Genomic DNA, 20194 nt, shown 5'->3' with positions numbered 1-20194 from the left:
AAGAAACCCGAGTAAGCATCCATATGAAAAAAGAAGACAAGAAAGAGTATACCGAGTTTCTCATAGAGAATAAGGATATTTTCGCGTGGTCCTACGCAGACATGACAGGGCTAAGTACTGCAATCGTAGCCCATCGACTACCCACTGATCCAACATGTCCTCCGGTAAAATAGAAGCTGAGAAAATACAAGCCCGAGATGAGTTTGAAAATCAAAGAAGAAGTATCAAAGCAATTAGATGCTGGGATACTCCAAGTGACAGAATACCCAACTTGGCTTGCAAATGTCGTTCTAGTGCCCAATAAAGACGGCAAGGTCAGAGTTTTCGTGGATTACTGAGATCTCAATAAAGCTAGCCCTAAAGATAACTTTCCATTACCAAACATACACATACTGATTGATAATTGTGCTAAGCACGAAACTCAGTCATTTGTGGATTGCTTTGCCGGCTATCATCAAATTGAGATGCACAAAGATGACGCTGAGAAAACCGCTTTCATCACGCCGTGGGGCGTCAATAACTACAAGGTGATGCCTTTTGGACTAAAGAACGCTGGGGCTACGTACATGAGAGCGATGACTACTTTGTTTCACGACATGATCCATAAGGAAATTGAAGTTTATGTGGATGATGTCATCATCAAATCAAAGGAAAGTTTAAATCATTTGGAGGATTTACGGAAATTCTTTGCCAGGCTACGCAAGTACAATCTGAAACTGAATCCGGCAAAATATGTCTTTGGTGTGCCTGCTGGAAAGCTTTTAGGTTTCATTGTCAGTCGTCGAGGTATAGAATTGGACCCGTCAAAGATCAAAGCCATTCGTGATCTTCCCCCACCAAAGAGCATGAAGGAGGTAATGAGTTTCTTAGGGAGACTTAACTACATCAGTCGTTTCATTGCTCAGTCTACTGTCATCTGTGAACCTATCTTCAAGCTGTTAAAAAAGGATGCTGCAGTGAAATGGACAAGTGAATGTCAACAGGCATTTGACAAGATCAAAGACTATCTATCCAATCCTCCTGTATTGGTGCCACCAGAGTCAGGTAGACCATTACTTTTGTATATTTCAGTATTGGATAATGCTTTCAGTTGCATCTTGGGACAACACGATGAAACAAGGAGGAAGGAGCAAGCAATATATTATATGAGCAAGAAGTTCACATCATGCGAAGCCCGATACTCTCTATTAGAGCGTACCTATTGTGCTCTAACATGGGTTGCCCAAAAGTTACGACATTACCTCTCATCGCATACTACTTATCTGATTTCAAGGATGGATCCTTTGAAGTATATCTTTCAAAAGCCTATGCCCACAGGTAAACTGGCAAAATGGCAGATACTGTTGAGTGAGTTTGACATAGTGTATGTCACGCAAAAAGCAGTGAAAGCACAGGCATTAGCAGACCATATGGCAGAGAATCCCGTGGACGATGATTACAGACCGCTGAAGACCTACTTCCCAGATGAAGAGGTGGCTTTTGTGGGAGAGGACATTTCTGAAGAATATGATGGATGGAGAATGTTCTTTGATGGAGCTAAAAATCTGAATGGATGCGGCATTGGGGCTGTTTTGATCTCACCCACCGGGCAACATTATCCAGTATCAGCAAAACTCAGATTCCTTTGCTCAAATAATATGGCCGAATATGAAGCCTGCATACTAGGTCTCCGACGGGCGATCGACTTGGATGTCCAGGAAATGATAATAATAGGGGATTCAGACCTATTGATCCATCAGGTTCGAGGTGATTGGGCAACAAAAAATCGAAAGTTGTTACCATATTTGGAGTGCGTGCACAGGCTATGTAAAAGGTTTGTCAAAACAGAATTTAGACATGTACCAAGGGTCCAAAATGAATTTGCAGACGCCTTAGCCACTCTGTCTTCTATGATTCGACACCCTGATCACAATTACATCGATCCTATTCACATTCATATACATGAACAACCAGCTTATTGTTTCCATGTTGAGGAAGAGCATGATGGAAAGCCCTGGTATGATGACATTAGAAGATATTTGAAGAGTGGTGAATACACAGAAGATGCAACAAGTGTACAAAAGCGTACAATTCGAAGGTTAGCAACCCAATTCTTCTTAAGTGGGGAAATCCTCTATAGGAGAACTCCCGATTTGGGACTGCTAAGATGCGTCGAAGCAAGAGAGGCTCGCAGGCTGGTCGAAGAGATACATGCAGGCACCTGTGGCCCTCAGATGAACGGTTTTACATTAGCTAAGAAGATTCTGAGATCAGGATATTATTGGCTAACTATGGAGACAGACTGCATTCGCTACGTCCAGAAATGCCATCAATGTCAGACTCACGCAGATATGATTCGAGTACCTCCCAACGAACTCCATGTCACTAGTTCACCTTGGCCGTTCGCAGCATAGGGCATGGATGTCATTGGTCCAATCGAGCCAACAGCATCCAACGGGCACAGATTCATTCTTGTTGCCATTGACTATTTCACCAAGTGGGTTGAGGCCACCCCCCATAAATCAGTGACAAAGAAAGTTGTGGATGACTTTGTCAAAAACAACATTATTTGTAGGTTTGGAATTCCTGAGTCAATCATCACCGATAATGGCACCAACCTAAACAGTAACCTGATGAGATCAATGTGTGAGAAGTTCAAGATCAGTCATCGAAACTCTACAGCATACAGGCCACAGATGAATGGGGCTGTTGAGGCGGCAAACAAAAATATCAAAAGGATATTGCGCATGATGATCGATAATCACAAACACTGGCAGGAAAAGCTACCTTTCGCATTGCTGGGGTATCGTACCACAATCAGAACTTCCACAGGGGCCACACCTTACTTCTTAGTATACGGCACTGAAGCTGTGATACCCGCGAAGTTGAGATACCTTCCCTAAGGATCATCCAAGAAGCAAAGTTGAGTGATGCTGATTGGATACGAGGTCGGGCAGAGAATTTGGCATTAATAGATGGAAGAAGAATTAACGCCATTTGTCATGGTCAGCTCTATCAGAATAGAATGTCCAGAGCTTTCAACAAGAAGGTTAAACCCAGACATTTCTCACCTGGGCAACTCGTTTTGAAGCGGATTTTTCCAAATCAAGACGAGGCAAAGGGTAAATTTTCACCAAATTGGCAAGGTCCGTACATAGTCTCTCGAGTACTGATAGGCGGAGCCCTCATACTTGCAGAAATGGATGGAGAAGTTTGGCCAAAACCTATCAATTCAGATTCTGTGAAAAAGTATTACATCTAGAGATTGATTCATGCTCTTTTGTAATTTGGAACTACGTCAGACCTGATTCCCATTTAAGAGGGGATACGTAGGCGCTCCTATGGGGTTCGGTCTTATTATAAATAAAACTTTCATTTCCCCCTTTTCTATTGATAATTGGGGCAGAATTTTTGAGAGGATCTCAAAAATTCCATTAAGATTTCTCCTGGCACATCTTCATACTGAGGCAGAAATTTTGAGTAAACTCAAAATTTCACCGAAAGTTTCTTCTCAACAAGCAGTCAGCTTACAATGAAGATTAAATGATAGCTCCACTTTTGAGTCTGACGTTGTAAAGTCTCAACCTATGCCATGGTCAAAGATTCGACATCGACTTTTATTAAAAATCTTTCAAAGTTTTTGTTTTTATTTTTTTTCTCTCCTTTCCCCCTTTTTATGAAAAAAAGACAGACACTCGAAGAGGTGTGGATGGCAAGTCAAAGGAGCACGCTGCGTCAAATCATGGATACAGATCAACCTTCCCCCCTTTAAACTAACTATTTTTCTTTGAATGTAGAAAATAAAGGTACATATACAAAGGCAACTGCAACAATCAACATCACCACATTTGAGCCGACACATGACACTCGGTCCTTCCAATAAGGCGAACGCCTAAGCTACTATATGCCCTCAATGCAACTGATGTGCTGACAAATCACATTATGCCCGATATTGCATCATTTTGCACCTACGCCTGATATCACACTATGCTCAAAGAACTACATCATTATGTTATGCCCGAGAATGCCGAAATGCATTATTGCATGCGCTCGATATTTTATGTGCCCGAAGAAACACATTATTGCATGTGCTCGATATTTCATGTGCCCGAGGAAATACATCATCGCATATGCCCAATATTGACTTATGCTCGAAGAATTGCATTATTGCATGCGCTCGATATGTTATGTGCCGGAAGAAATACATTATTGCATGTGCTTGATATTTCATGTGCCCGAGGAAATACATCATCGCATATGCCCAATATTGACTTATGCTCGAAGAATTGCATTATTGCACGCGCTCGATATTCTATGTACCCGAAGAAACACATTATTGCATGGGCTCGATATGTCATGTGCCCGAGGAAATACATCATCGCATATGCCCAATATTGACTTATGATCGAAGAATTACATTATTGCATGCTCTCGATATTTTATGTGCTCGAAGAAATGCACCATTACATATGCTCGATACTGCATGTGCCCGATATTACATTGTGCTCGAAGAAGTGCATCATTGCATTGTGCTCAATATTGCATGTGCCAGAAGAAATGCATCATTGCATGTGCCCGAAGAAATGCATCATCGCATTGTGCCCGAGACTACATTGTGCCCGAAGTTTGCATAAGCTCAAGATTGCATCGTGCTCGAAGTTTACATGCGCCCGAATCAAATCAAGTCACAAGAGTATCAACAGATGTCAAAAACAGATACGCTCTCTTTACTCATTATTTATATTCCAAAGGCGTCGTCCTCCAAAGGCGTCATCTTTCATGGCTTGCGGACTTCATGTCATGGCCTAAGGACTTATTTTATGCTTACCATGTCCCTAAGGTATCATAGTCTAAAGGCATCATCCTCATGGCCTGCGGACATCTTATCATGGCCTAAGGGTTTAATTCCTGTCTATCATAATCCGAAGGTGTCATAGTCGAAAGGCGTCATTTTCATGGCCTACAGACAACATTTTCATGACCTGAGGATACACCCTGCATATCATGGCCCTAGACGTCATAGCCTAAGACGTCATTTTGCATGGTCTTAAGGCAAACATTCATGGTCAATATGGGAAATTGCATCATGTTTACATTTACCGCTTTTTCTGCTCTAATCACTCTATTACAAGTTACAGTTATGCAGATTACATACAAAGTCGCCGTTTGAACGATTTTTCACTTGTTTACAAAACAAAGGCTCCGACAACTTCTTGGATACTCACACTATCGTTTCACTACTCATCTATCATTCAGGCTACCATGAAGATATCTTCGGATTCAACTCGCCACTGCGACTTTCTATCTCTTCAACTAGGCTCGTCTGCCTTACAATACGACATCTAGGCCCGTCCGCCTTACAATGCGACATCTAGGCTCGTCCGCCTCACAATAGGGCATTTAGGCTCGTCCGCCTTAAAACGACATTTAGGTTTGTCCATCTTATAGGACATTTAGGCCGTCCACCTTAAAAGGGACATTTAGGCTTGTCCGCCTCATAGGACATTTATGTTCGTCCGCTTTATAAGATATTTAGGCTGTCCGCCTTAAAACGACACTTAGGCTCGTCTGCCTTAAAATGACGTTTAGACTTTCCTTATAACTAGAGATTTTCGTCTACTGTTATATCTTTATAGTACAAATCTATTGGAGTTTGACGTCATTCTTTAGAGATGGGTTCAATCCTTAGAGAAGTTGAAGACTATCAAGGCTTGCACTTCGTCTCAAATAGATATGTTTCATCACCTCTTTTCTATTTAGAACTCATATTTTATTATTATTGGTCATACTTTATCTATTTAAGCTAACATTTTATCTAGAATTTGCAGATATGATCGATCGCCCTTGATTACAATTATCTCGCTATTCTCTATCACAACAATGACCCTATCAATTCTTCGTTTTTCATACTCCGAACCCTCGCTCAAAGGCTGATAGCCTCACTCTATCATGCTCTTCTCGCTTCTCTGTCACGCTCTCTTAGTCTCTCAATCTCTCTCTTCTCGTTACTCTAATCTTATCTATTCAAGCCGATATCGTGCCTTCCTAATACCTTACCGCTCTTTCAATTTTTAAGAGTTTCATTTGCTCTTGAATCTAGAACTACGCACGACCTGATTCTCGTATAACCAGAGATATGTAGGCGACTTAAAACCAAAGTCTCAGTCGTACCCTTTTTCAACTCTATATCATTTCAATTGACCCCACTGACATCTGTCGTCGGTCGGACAAAATCGGCTACTAAGTCAACGTTGGTTGCCTGACAATTCACTCTTCATTCTCAATCAACCAAGGGGCAGCTGTTGACACCCAATTTTGACCGACCTTTGACCATGTTTAGGAATACTATTCAATTAAGTACGTATTTTAAATTTTTAAATCAACTTTGCTTGAAAATTATATATTTTAGTATGTTTTATTCTATAAAATTATCGTAAATATTATTAAAATATTTTAAAATTATTAATGAATTTCGAATGTTAAAATTTAAATGATTTTCAATTATATAAAAAAATATTTTAATATATGTAGTATTTTAATTAAATAGTAATTCCCACACTTTCCTTAAATTTTAAATTCTAGCCTATTCTATTCCAATTTCTTTCAATTCTAGCCACATGAATTAGAGTTTTATTACAATCATAGCCTCTCTTCCTTTCAATTCTAGTCAATTTTAATTGCAATTTTATCCATTCCGTATCTAACTCATCTAATTTCAAGAAATGATCTTTTGATCTCATCCGTCCATCTTAATTAATTCCTAGATCTAATCCTAACCCCTCATCTCTTCTAAAATCAATGGTCCAGATTTAATCTACATATTTTAACCTAAAAGACTCTAATCCCTAAAAATAATTCTCATTCTCTTCCTCCCCCCCTCTCCAAGCCGCCTCTCCTCTCTCTCTTCCCCTCCCGTCTCTCCCTTTCCCGTCTCCTCCTTCGTCCCTCTTCTCCCTTCCCGTCTCTTCCTCTCCCCTTCTTCTCCCCTCTCCCGTCGTCCCCCTTCTCCCCCTTTCTCTCATCTTCTTCCCCTTCCTCTTCTATTTTCTCTTCTTCTTCTTGTTTGCAGGTACCAGCGCCTCCCATCAGCAACCAAGCAGCCTCCGGCGGGCCTCCAGCAACGCCATGCGACCAGCAGCCATGGCGAGCAGCAGCCAGGCGGCGCCGCCCCTTCCTCCCTCTCCCGTCATTCTCCACTTCTCCCTCTCTACTTCTCCCCTCTTCTCGTCTCCTCTTCTCCTTCGTCCTCTTTTTCCTTTTTTCTTCTTGCAGGTTTGACAGGGAAGCAGTCCGACAGCAGTGACAGCAGCTCCGACAACGCCGACACCAGCGCCACCAGCAGCAGCGACAACAGCTAGCCGCCGCCGACCGGTAGCAGCAGCCAGCAACTCCAGAAAGCGAGGGAGGCGGCCAGCAGCAGCGAGGACAAGAACAATCGGACAACAGCTTGGCGAGAAGCAACTCCGGCGAAGTTTCGAAGGTTTTAAGTTGTTACTACATTCGTTTAATTCGTACATGCTTGTTAATAATATTTATCTACTGTCTCATTATTCTTGCTATAAATGTTCAAATGATGTCAATTTGTTAATACTAGCTTATGCTTTGGTATGTTTAATTGATTATTGTCTGATCAATTCGAATAACCTTGGCGGATATTGATTTCTTGTCATCCTTTTAAATTTTTTTGTTTAATCTCATATGATTGTTTAATAGCTGCTAGCATATTATTGATTACGGTCTTTGATTTATTCATCCTTCATATTTGGTGTTATTCCCGTATATTTATTTGTTGATAATTAATTGGTAGCAAATATTCTAAAATTTTAATTTGACTTTTAAATATTTTAAAATTTTAATTTGGCTCTTCTTTAAAATAAAAAAATAATAATAATATTAATTAATATCTCCTTCCTTTAATATTTGACTTAATTATTCTTACTTGTTTGTTTATGACAACCTTATTATTTCCTTGTCATATTTAGTTGCTCATGTTTTGGTACAATAAATTAAATCTGATTTTAACCTTTTGTTATTTAAGGAAAAATAAATATTTTGCTCTATTAATTTATTCTTACTTGTTTATATTTGGTAATAGCATATTTTCTGATTTGGATATCCTTTAAAATAAGGAAAATTGTATTATAATTGATTTCTTTAAATATTTATTTCCCTTATTTGTTTCCCCCTCCTATACTATATAAAGAGCTCCTTTTATTCATTCATGGACATTAATTCACTCTCAATCACAAAACTCTCTCATCATTCTCCCTTCTCTCATTTGCTCTCTTGCTACTTAACAAAACATTAATATTCCGGTAATTATTCAAGGGTTCTTCTTTGCTATCTTATTACTTTGTTCGAGTAAAGGTTGAATCAATTCGTTTTGCTTAACGGGTTAGTATTCTTAACATTCACACTATCTTTACATTCACAATTTGTGTAAGCTATTGTTTTGTATGTAGAATTCATCATTAAACGATTGCATATTGTCTCACCTTAACTAACAAGTGTGATTACTTGTGTAGTTATTTAATTACTTTGACAGGTTTCATATTTGAAGTTCAAGTTGAAGATTAACTGAAGAAGGATTTATTTATTTGTTTGAATGTATATATATATATCTATATATTTTTATTTTTTCGCTATTTTATTTATTCGAATGATGTAACAATTGTAACCCTAAAGATCATATAATAAATTTATTTGGGGGTCGTCTAGGGGAGGGGGATTTATATGCTTATTTGTTCGTTATATTTTTAGAAATCATGCCTATAGGTTTGTCTTTAACCACCTAGATTTAATGTTTATAGGTGTTATAATCTAATCAATTTTCAATTTGCTTGACACTTTTGTTAATGAAGTCTAAAAAATAATAAACTAGATTCCGTTAATGTTAAAAGCAAATCATAGTAACATAATAAGCCGATTAGGTGTTTTAATAATGTTATAATTTTAGCATCATCTTGTCATGTAGAAACCATGTCTAAGGTTTAATTTGTTCATATCATTTACAAAATCATGCATATATATGTTACATTGTTTTTTTAAACACCTAGAAATCATGTCTATAGGTTTGTAAATAATTTTTAACAAAATTTGTTTGTGCATATTTGTGCCCTCCCCTTAAAATTAGTTAATATCACTAGAAATCCTATTTGTCCTCTTGAAGATTTCCTCATTCATTATGCAACTTTTTTTATTTAAATTAGAATCATTTTATGCATCTAGCAAGTTACTTAGTTTAAAAATATTTCATATCAAAACCTTGCAACATAATTCAATCTTTCTTTAAATTTTGGATTGATTATGACTCTGCTTATTTTTGAAATAAATTATAAAGTACTATCTCCTAACCTATCGTTAGTGGGAAAGTCAAAGGAACTACGAGGTCTAGTTCCAATTTTTTAAACCCGACGCGTCCCCGGAAGTACCACTTCCCATGAATTTCAAAAAGAATTATGTGCATTTATATGTAAATGTTTATGTGCCTACGTGTGAACTAAATCTTTTAAATCAATTTTCAGAACATAACTATTTTTTATACCGACCTCAAATAAAAATTGTTTCTATGGTGGAGGAGCGCGATCAATAATATCGTGGCATCATCCCTATAAAGAAACAAACATTTTTTTAAAAAAATTCATATTCAAAACTTGCTCAAATTTTCAAAACCTTACTTTCTCACATATTAATTGTTTAATATTTATAAATTTTGTTTATAACCTAGTCTCATGCTTAAATAAAACTTGATTGTTTATTTATTGTCATCACCTAGCGTTGCATGCTTAATAAAATAGCCTTAATTGTTTTATATTTGTTATCACTTAGCAAGTATATTAATGAATAATAATGAAGTGACCTTGATTGCTACTTGTAACCCCCACATAGATTGCATGAGATACGGCCGGGACCCACACTTGTGGACCTCGAGGGATGCCTAACACCTTCCCCTCGAGGTAATTTGAACCCTTACCCTAATTCTCTGGCTCGTTGACCTTAGTTAGACATAGTTAGGTTAGATAGGTGCCCTAACGCGCCTTAATTCGTTAGGTGGCGACTCCAAACTCAAAATCCCAAAAGAGTTGTTAGGTCGTGCACAAAACCCGTTTTCTGTGAAAATGGGGCGCGACAATTATACATTATGTGTGTCAAAATGAAATCATCATTTGTGTGAGGGAATTGAATGATTTTGTAGAGCTTGAACTTGCATTTGAGACAAGTAATGCGAGCCTGAGAATATTTGGTAATTGTGTTTCACAACTTAAATCTTTGGGTACACAATTGATACTTGCATAAGTAAATTGAGTCTTGTTATCAATGAAATCCCATACTACCACTCACTCTAAGTACTCCTTTAGGCTAGCTTACTCAATGCTTACTATTTATCATTATAGACTATCAAAGGATAACATGTACCAGGTTAGACCTAATTACCATGGAAAACACCTTACAATGCAATCCAATCTATCCTAGAAAAGATAAAAGTGTCATGCCCTGAGCCTACAACCTGGGCGTGACCAACACTCGAAGACCATTGTCGTCCTCAAACTCGGCAAAAGACTTAAACACAAGATAATAACTCAAGGAATAACAAAAATATAATCAGTTAGCCAAAATGACATCTCAATTCTTAATTGTTTACAAGTGAAATGAAAATACTAAAGAGATATTATTATTTTTCTATGAATACTCTAAAACAAAGAGGGATGTTTGGAAAGGACCCCTAATAAACCTAACAAATGAAAACTAAATAAGACAAATGTTAAAAGATGTACTCCAAAATGTAAGAAGGCTTACGAACTGACTTTCAGATACTCACTGGTTTAACGGTACACCGGATGCCAATCCTAGTTAATGCATTTGCATCATAATATGATGAAGCCCAACTGACATTATTATATGAATATACGAGTGTGTAAGATGCTAAACAACATAGTCTAGAAAGTATTTTTAAAAAACTGAAGAACTTACTTGGCTCAACTAAACATAACTGACTCATTTTAATATAAAGAAATTTAAAAACAAGTGCAATATAAAGAAAAGTTATTTAAAACATGTTGTAAAATCTATATATATGCAATGATACAATTAAATCTGAAATGTATACAAGATTACAAGAAAAATGTGTCTGTATATATATATATATATATATATATATATATATATATATACATACATTTAACTTATGTTGGAGTTTCTCTAACTGACAACCATCACATAAAGATATATTGATGATATAACGAGCTACCTCAGGCTTCCAACAGAACATATATTCGTCCAATGATATAAGACTGGAAATGCTTAATGGATCCACTAGTCTACTATGAAAATGGTTCACCTAAAATGTATGACTCTTTTCTACCCATGGTGGCTATATAATTTTATATAGATGTATGTTTTCTGAACTCATACTTGTCCCCAATTCGATGATCAATACTACTCCAAAAATGTACTCACTCTTATGTTATTAAAACATACTACTTATGTAATTCGAAATTCATTCTCAAAAACTTATCTCAAAGGTTGTCTTGGAAAGCTCAGTTTCCTTGCTTGCTTCATTTTGAAAGCTATTACTCTTTTCTGAAAACTAGCCCAAAGGTTCTTTGGAAATCTGAGTTTCCATACTTTTTAAATGTGAATACATTTTATACTCATTTGAGAATACTTATTCCCCATATAGTAATTTGAATAAAAGACTTCACTTTACTCTGAACTGAAGTCAAACTTATGTTTTCAAATGAAGTTAAAAAGTTTTTGAAAGACTTATGAAACTTGAAATTAACGTCCTCGCATTATATGTTCTCTTTAATTTACTTGGTCTTTAAGTCTTAATACAATGTTAAAATCAGTTGTAAAAGAGTTCTTCAAAAGACTCTAAGAACTTACTAGACTTGGTTCTTAATTATTCTTGAATTTGAAGTTATTATTCAAGGTTGAAATTCATGTTTCTGGATGATTTGTATATGTTTAGAATTCATTTGGAGTAGTTAGAATCATTAGGAAGTGTAAAAGAACTTTAATAAGGCTTAAACGCACTAAATTATGAAATTTGGGCAAGAAACACCGATTTGGGTGCATCATGGGTGCGCTGCACTTGCCCTATTGGTCTGAGGCTCCATTTGGGCGCACTGCAGGCGTGCCCCTAGGTCCCTCACAATTTTTAAACTCGTTTTCTGACCTTAAATCATTATAATTTAATTTATTATCTCAAATTCACTTAGATTTCATTTACCCATATCATATATACTTGGATATAACCCAATGAATTCAAGAGAAATGGTTAGATCATGAAAGAACTCCTAAATCTCAACTCATGTTCAAGAATGGAAGCAATTCAAGAACATTGAAAATCCAATCTTTTTAAGATGAAATTATGCTGAATGAAACATGCTTTGAATGTGATTTAACGAACCCAACGTTGATATAGGCTCACTTACCTATTTAGGGATCACCCCGACAAAATCCACAAGTTAGCTTCGACAATCTAGGCGAATCTTGCCCTTTTTCTTCTTCTCTTCTCTTCACCTTTCTCCTTAGCCCTAGCGTGAAAATTTCTAACTTTGAAAAGTGACTAAATTCAGTTTTGACCCTTATTAAACTCCTAAAAATGGATAAAATTAATAGGGTAGTGAAAAGACTGAAATATCCTTAAAAATCCGGTAATTAGACATTTCCTTAATCCAACAACCCAACTTTCAAAGGGCACAATTCACTTGTCCAAACTCGGAATCGCGCAAACTCGGCGGCGTTGGAAAGATTGTTTGAATAGATTTCGAACCATAACAAAACCTACTCCTAATTCATCATGATATAGGACTTATGGTTGTTTGAAAATGACTAAAACTCACTTTCCTAACTTAGATAAATTTTCAAGATTTTATTATAATTTCAAAGATATATTTTTTCATATTTTAAACTCTTTTGTAGTCATTTATAGTTATGAGATGTTAAAATGTCTCCCCCTTGGGAACTATTATCCTCGAATGTTATTACTCTTACTAGACCTTGGGTAGCAACATCAAGTTTAAACACCCACAGGCAATTGTAACTAAACAACATGCTTACAAAAAATTAGGTAGTACTAAGAAGAAATTTTTTACCTTGGTATGCATTTTCTCCAGATTCAAAGGGATGTGGATATCTCTTCTTCATGATATCGTCAACTTTCCTAGTATCGTCTTTGATAAATTGGTTCCTCCCAAGGACCTTGACTGATGCCTACCTCTTTTGTTCTGAACTTGCAAACCTGGCCATCTAGGATTTGCACCGGAATTTCCTCATAAGATAGACTATCTTTGATCCCAATATTTCTAGTTGGTATGATAAAAGATGGATCGACCATGCACTTCTTCAACTTAGAGATGTGGAACACCGGATGAACTGCTACTAACTCTTGTGGTATCACTAACTCATAAGCTACATTGCCAATTCTCTTGGCTATGCAATAAGGTCCAATATACACGGGGATTGAATTTCCCCTTCTTACAAAACCTCTTAACACCCTTCACGGGTGAAACTTTCAGATATACCCAATCATCTACTTTGAACTTTAACGACCTTCTCCTAATATCAATGTAGGATTTTTCATGACTCTGCACAATTTTCATCCTCTTTTGAATAACCTTCACCTTCTTCATACCTTGGTGAACTAGATCTTATTCTATCAACCCTACTTTACCAACTTCAGACCATCCAATAGAAATCTGCATCTTCTCCCATAAAGATCTTCATAAGGAGCAATTTGGATGTTAGAGTGGTAACTGTTGTTCTAAGCAAACTCAATGAGAGGTAGGTGATCATCCTAATTCCATTTGGAATCGATCTTGCATGCCCTCAAAATGTTTTCTAGAGTCTGAATAGTACGCTTCGCTTTCCCATCAATCTGAGGATGAACAACAAGTTCACCTTTGAACCCACACTTTTCTAAAAATATATCCAGAACTGCATAGTAAATTGTGCACCTCTATCTAAAATAATAGAGACCGGAACTCCATGAAGTCTTACCACCTCTTGAATGTACAACTTAGCATAATCCTCTGCCTAATGGGTAGTCTTTATTGGCAAAAAGTGAGCTGATTCTGTAATTCTATCGACAATCACCCAAATAGAATCATGCTTCCTGTGAGATCGGGGTAAACCTGTACTGAAATCCATGTTAATCATATCCCACTTACATTCTGGATGTTTTATAGTCTAATCCAAAACTCTAGGATTTTGATGCTCTACTTTAGTTTGTTGGCAGATTGGATTTTAGTTACCCATACTAACAAGAACACATTTCATTATTTCAGAAGAAAGAATTATTTACTTACGCAATGAGAACAATAAACCAAAAATTTCAACTTGAACATCAACATCGACATCTTCAATGTCAACTTAAGAAATCAATAGTTTCTAAGGTGTGCAAAAATTAACGTCCCAAGTCTTAGACAAGAACAATTATAATAATAGCCAAAAAATTAGGTTTTAGTACCCTATTTATAGAAAATACACTCCTAATTAAAAAGGAAACAAAATAAGGAATGTTTGTTCAGCACACGACTTACGAATCATCAATGGATCTACGGTCCGTAAGTCCCTTCTGTCAGCCTACACTTAGAAATTTTTTTAGCATCCATAGTTGCACTCTCTCTGAATCAAACGATGAACCATTGGACGGTCTGTCAATGCCCTCTGTGACTCCATACTCCGAATCTACAATAAATCTGGTACTGGAACCTTCTCTGAATAAATCGACGGTTGACCAGTACGATCTGTCAATTGATAGGCGGATTGTCAACACTTTTTGTGGTTCCACACTTGATCGGATTTTCCCAATTTTCTCCAAAGCTTGGGGTATGCATCTAGAATGCCAGTCTACGGGGAATCAATGGATCTACGATCCGTCCATTGCCTTTGTGGATACCTTTTTCTGTATTTTTTTAGTTGTCTCTTTAATTTCATGCCTTAACATCTTTCCTGCAAAACATGATACAAAACCATCAAAATCACTTCAATTCATCAACACCCTCAACTAGAATTCGTTGTTTGTCCTCAAGCGATGCACTACGACTCTAAGCGACACTTGTATAGGAACATGCAATTTAAGCTCGAGCAATCACATAGTTGTTTATCCCGATTCTCCCTGGTTTGAGTGCCCAATTATATTTCAGACTTGATAAGCTAACTTATATGGATCATCACATGACAGTGATTTACCTCTCAACAAACACGTTTACTGTATTCCTATCACCAAACTAACAATTCCCGAACAATGTAACTAGTTCCCTCACTTGTAACGAAATCCTCCGATTTAATACAATACACATCTGTTTCAGTACAAGGATTTATTTCTTCACTCATACTCATAATTAAGTTCAAATATAGTCAATGTTCCATTCCATAGGCTTGCCCTTATTTTCACAACTTAGATTGTCCAAACTAGACTCTAGGATCACTATAGGACTTTCTTGGCTTGTAACGTAGGCTCAACGTCAGATGTGGTGTATTTGGGTACATTTTAGTGACTTTCTTCCCTCCTTGACATTATATTAGGAAATCTACCTTTTTTCCCTATCTTCGACATCCTACTTTTTTTCTTCTTTCTTTTCAATTTCTTTTCGAACATAATGTGACTCAACTTTCCAGCTCTTTTTATTTTACACTTACTTTTTTCATTTTTTTTATTTTTTAATTTCACAAAGTAACATTCTTTTTTTGAATTTTCTTTTCTTTTCAACACCAAAATCTTTTCCTACCAATTTTCTTTAGATTTTCTCTTTCATAGCCACCCTCAACTTATGTATTTTCCATCAGTTGAGGTGCACAATATGCGATGTTTGGAAGGTGAAGTATGGAGTTAGAAAGAATTTTTCTATTTTAGGCGCAAATCATTTTGAGAAAATTCTTTTCATTTGGTCGTACTACTTTCGGCTAATAGTGGACTATTTCAAACAAGAGCCTATTATCACTTCCTAGCCTCTAGAGTAGATTATCTTAGCAGGACCAACCAGACAAGTTCTAATTTGGCACCAAATGCTGAACAATCAATTATTCTCACACTCACTCGACACATCATATTATTATAAGATTATTAGATTACCTAGTTCATGTTTTAGTCTCGGGCTATGCAATTGGTGCATTATCATGTCATATTTAGAGCCAACACATTTAACTTATCCTAGCCTACACATTCAATCACATGTCACTAAATTTGGACGGACATTATTTTTTCACAAGCCATCATGATTAAATCTTTATTGCTCCTACACATACAATCCTAATACATGTCAGTTCAATAGAAATTTAAAATAGTCTCTTGGGGAAAACGTAAACAGGAAAGAAAACCCAAGTGAGGATCGTGACTTGGGTTACTCAACTTCACCCTATCACTCACAATCCGTTTGCCCCACCACCAAAAAATAGAGTGCATTTATCCCCAAAAAATAAAAAACCAAAGGATCTGGTGAATCAAAACTGTGGTGCGAAGTGCCAAAGACCTATCAACAAACGGGTGTGTCAGGTTTCCAGAGTCCGCTGGATCAATTACTTGGTCACCCTCAGTAGTGACTGCATTAACAAGGAGACACCATCAGTTGTGACATTTGACGCTCTGGTTACACCCTCAGTAGTGCTCAAATATCTACTCACGGGCCATGAACCTGATGCCCCAGTAGCCATCTTACGCACCCTTCTCTGTCGCATCTATTTATTTAGTATGGAGGCCCTCATAGCCTGCTCCTCCTACTTTCGCCTTGTAACACTTCAAAAATCCAAGACGTGTTCTAGAGCCTAACATAAGTGTCATAAGTATAGACACTATTTTAAGGCCTATTTTAATAAATAGAAGTCATTTAGGAAGTCTAGAAACCAAAATGTCCAAGAACATCCATGACGTTCAAAAATTAGTTAACGGAGGTACTAGCGTGCCTTAGCCTATTTGACTAGATTTTAGAAGTTGGAAAATTATGAATGTTGGTGGAAGGGTGTCTAACATGTGTTTAGGTTGATTCATGGTCAAAACGTCTAGGTACGACTCCCCAAGGACCAACAAAGGACCGTTGAGGAGGACCCTTGTATTTTTGGGTCAAGGACTGCCTTGGTAGTGTGCACCCACAATGGGAAACGACGGAATGTATGTGGATCTATGGGGCGTTGATGCCATCCGTCGACCAACTCTTATACAAATTATAGAAGGGACTCTAGTGCATAGTCTTTGAACTTACCTACGAATGTGCAACACGAAGGGGGGGGGGCTGGGCCGTCGATTGACCCACGATCTGTTGATCGTGGTGTCGTCAGTGAAGACCTTATTTTTCTACACATTTCAAGTTAGTTCCAATTAATTAATTAATTAATGGGTTAGGGGTAAAGGGAAGACTAATTAAGTTAGTTAACACCCCATATAAATACCCCCACCCCACTACACTAATCTAAACTCTCATAACTCACAAACCCAAACTCTCTTCCTTCTCTCTTCTTTCTCTTTCTAGTGAAGAACACCATTGAAGACAAAGCTAGGGGAGGGTTTAAGGGATTCAAAGAGTAAGGTTTCACCATCAATTTTTATCAATTAGTAAGGTATGGTATCTCTTTCACCTTTGAGACCTATTTTCTCAAAGGGCTCCATCAATTTGATTTTCAAAGTGAGTTTCATCCAATCTCAAAAATTATGTTATGATTTGATTTTTTTGATTTCTTTTGGATATTATTAATGAAGTAATAACTTAATTATATTATATCATGATGGACTGATCTAGTTTGTATAAGATGACCTTTACCCTTTAACCTTAGGCGATGATCTTGATATAAATTATATTGTGTTGGTTCAATTGATTTGGTTATTAGTTGAATTACTACTAGATTATGTTGTTATACTAAGAATGAATGAATTTGGGTGATTTATAGTCCTTTAATTCTAGTTCTTGAGAAGTGATCTAGGTTATGAAGTATATTGTGAGTTTGACCTAAGTATCTTGTCTTAAGCTATCAACTAGTATTGAATTGTGATGTACTGATTCTCTTAACCGTGTTATCATGTTGATCTTTGAATTATGATGATGTTGTAAACTAATTGGGCTGAGTTAAGGGTTGATGGTAAGACCTTCATGATGGATTATGAAGGAGACTTGGTAAGTCTTGTGATGCATATCCTTTACTTCAAATTATGGTTAATTGTGATTAAGTCATGATGTTGTATTAAAGTATGAATTGTATTAGGATTGATAGGGTGGTATGATGTTGAACTGAAATGTCTTCACTAAGGTTATGAGGTGTTCTCTAAGGTATAAATATTACAAGGATGGTGAATGATTTACCAATGTGCCTTATCATGATATGAAAATGTTAATGTGCTAACCTCAATTATACTCATGCAATTCTTTTTTGAGCTATTATGATGATGATTATTATACAAGGGTTAGATTCTATGACCTAAAATAAGCAATGATGATTAATAAAGACATTAAAGACATATCTAAAAGGGACTTAGCTTAGCATCGAGTGAACTTGACAATGGGAGGTGATGGATTCCCATAGAGGAAGATTCACCCTAAAGTTCCATAAGAGGTGTTCACTTCCCTATGAGGGATATTTATCCATTGAGTTTCCATGAGAGGAGACCACAATTGCTAAATGGTAAGTAGAGGGATTATACCTATCTCTTAGTTCTTGAACTATGTTGTCGCCATAGGAAGACTAGATAGTGGATCCACCTAGAAAGCTATGTTTATGTTTGGTTTTACTTTGGACGGTAGACCACCTTCCATGGGTGAAAGGTTTCACAACACCGGATTCCACAGTTAGTTCTTGTTGTCTATGTTGGTTAAGGCAAGTGTTCCCTAAACTAACATGAAGTAATGAAGTACAAATCAACTAGGGTGACTTAAGAGGTTTCTCTTAGCCTAGGCAGGGGTATGGGACTCTACCTATGCCTTGCACTAGTTTGCCTGGATTGAAGCCTTAGGAGGTTATTATTATGTATGTACATGCTTATAAATGTAAATGGTGATGATATAATGATCTTACATGTAAATGACATTATGTGATGTTGGTTACTCCTATGAACATGTATTTTGTCTTTATTGTTAAAATATGATGATATGTATTCTTAAATTATATGCCATGTGAAGTTGGAAATTAGTCATGGTTATTGTTGGGTTACTTGATTGGGAAAGGTTATGAGGCTTTGCTTGGTCATTGCACTTTTTAACTTAATGAGGGTTCATGAGTGATCGTCTTGCATTGGGTATGTTGAAATAAACTCATATATATGCTTGTTGCTATTATGACTTGATGATAGAGTTTTTTGATTAAGTGTCCAATTTTATGATATGCATGATCTCTTGACTAGACTTAGTATTGTTGGTCTTGTGGTGTACATTCTTTGTACTTAATGAATGTGCCTAATTGATTAATTTGGTCTTCTTGAATGTGCATAAGGTTTTGAAAGGGTAAAATAACATGTTTTCATGAAAGGTCCCCTTCTAGCAAGTTTTCATGATATGTTTGCATATGGTCTCATACTTAGTACAAGTGCAGTACTAAACACATTTATTTCTTTTCCCCAACATTTTATGACTGGTCAATGAAGGGCTTTTGGAGACGACATTGATGACAACTTGGATTTCTTGATCATCCAAGTAGGGCAGGTCCTCTCTTTCGATAAAGCTTTTGATGTAGATTTAGTTTTAAGATTCTCATTTTTCTTTCCTTTCATTTGAGTACTAAATATTGTATGACATACATGTTGTCTTATTGTAGTGATGTATGGGCTAGGACCAATTTTATACACTTTTGTCAGATGGTTATGAGATGAGACGACTATTTTGAGACTATGTTATATTATATATATCAATGTGCAATAAAAGTAGAAGAGTAAGTAATCCTCCTATAGAAAGGCCTATGTATACTTAATATATATATATATACTACGTGTATTACTACAACCTGAAACCACCCCTTAAAAGTTAGAAATAACCCTTGGGTCGTAACAAGTCGTACTTGACCCTTTGGGGTCTTGTAAAAGCCCTTTAACTATCGTTCGTTACATAAGACATGAAAAGTAGTGCAGAATTTAAACTTTTCAAGACATTTAATATCAAAAGTAATTCTTTTATAAACACTATGAAATCTCATCGTCACAAGGCTAGCTTAAAGACACAACATAAATAACTTAGGGACACGACCCTTTACATTTAAAGAAATGCATAATAGGTCTTAACATAAGGAAACTAAA

At 36.6% G+C, this 20194-nt stretch overlaps 1 protein-coding gene and 1 long non-coding RNA gene across 2 annotated transcripts; both read left to right on the top strand.

The window, feature by feature from the left end:
• Window positions 1-2396: 2396 nt before the first annotated feature.
• Window positions 2397-3241, top strand: LOC138342254 (uncharacterized). The gene is made up of 2 exons (XM_069294579.1): window positions 2397-2782; window positions 2848-3241. Exons 1-2 carry the CDS (start codon window positions 2397-2399, stop codon window positions 3239-3241), a joined length of 780 nt encoding a protein of 259 aa, XP_069150680.1.
• Window positions 3242-8023: 4782 nt separating this feature from the next.
• LOC138340841 (uncharacterized) lies at window positions 8024-8878 on the top strand. The gene is made up of 2 exons (XR_011213686.1): window positions 8024-8373; window positions 8505-8878. It is a non-coding gene; the product is annotated as an uncharacterized lncRNA (long non-coding RNA).
• The last annotated feature ends 11316 nt before the right edge of the window (window positions 8879-20194 follow it).

This window comes from Solanum lycopersicum, chromosome 1, assembly GCF_036512215.1.
Source record: "Solanum lycopersicum chromosome 1, SLM_r2.1".
NCBI classification, from domain to species: Eukaryota; Viridiplantae; Streptophyta; class Magnoliopsida; order Solanales; family Solanaceae; genus Solanum; species Solanum lycopersicum.
Note: the sequence above shows the minus strand (reverse complement) of the source record. Positions and strands in the feature narration are given on the sequence as shown.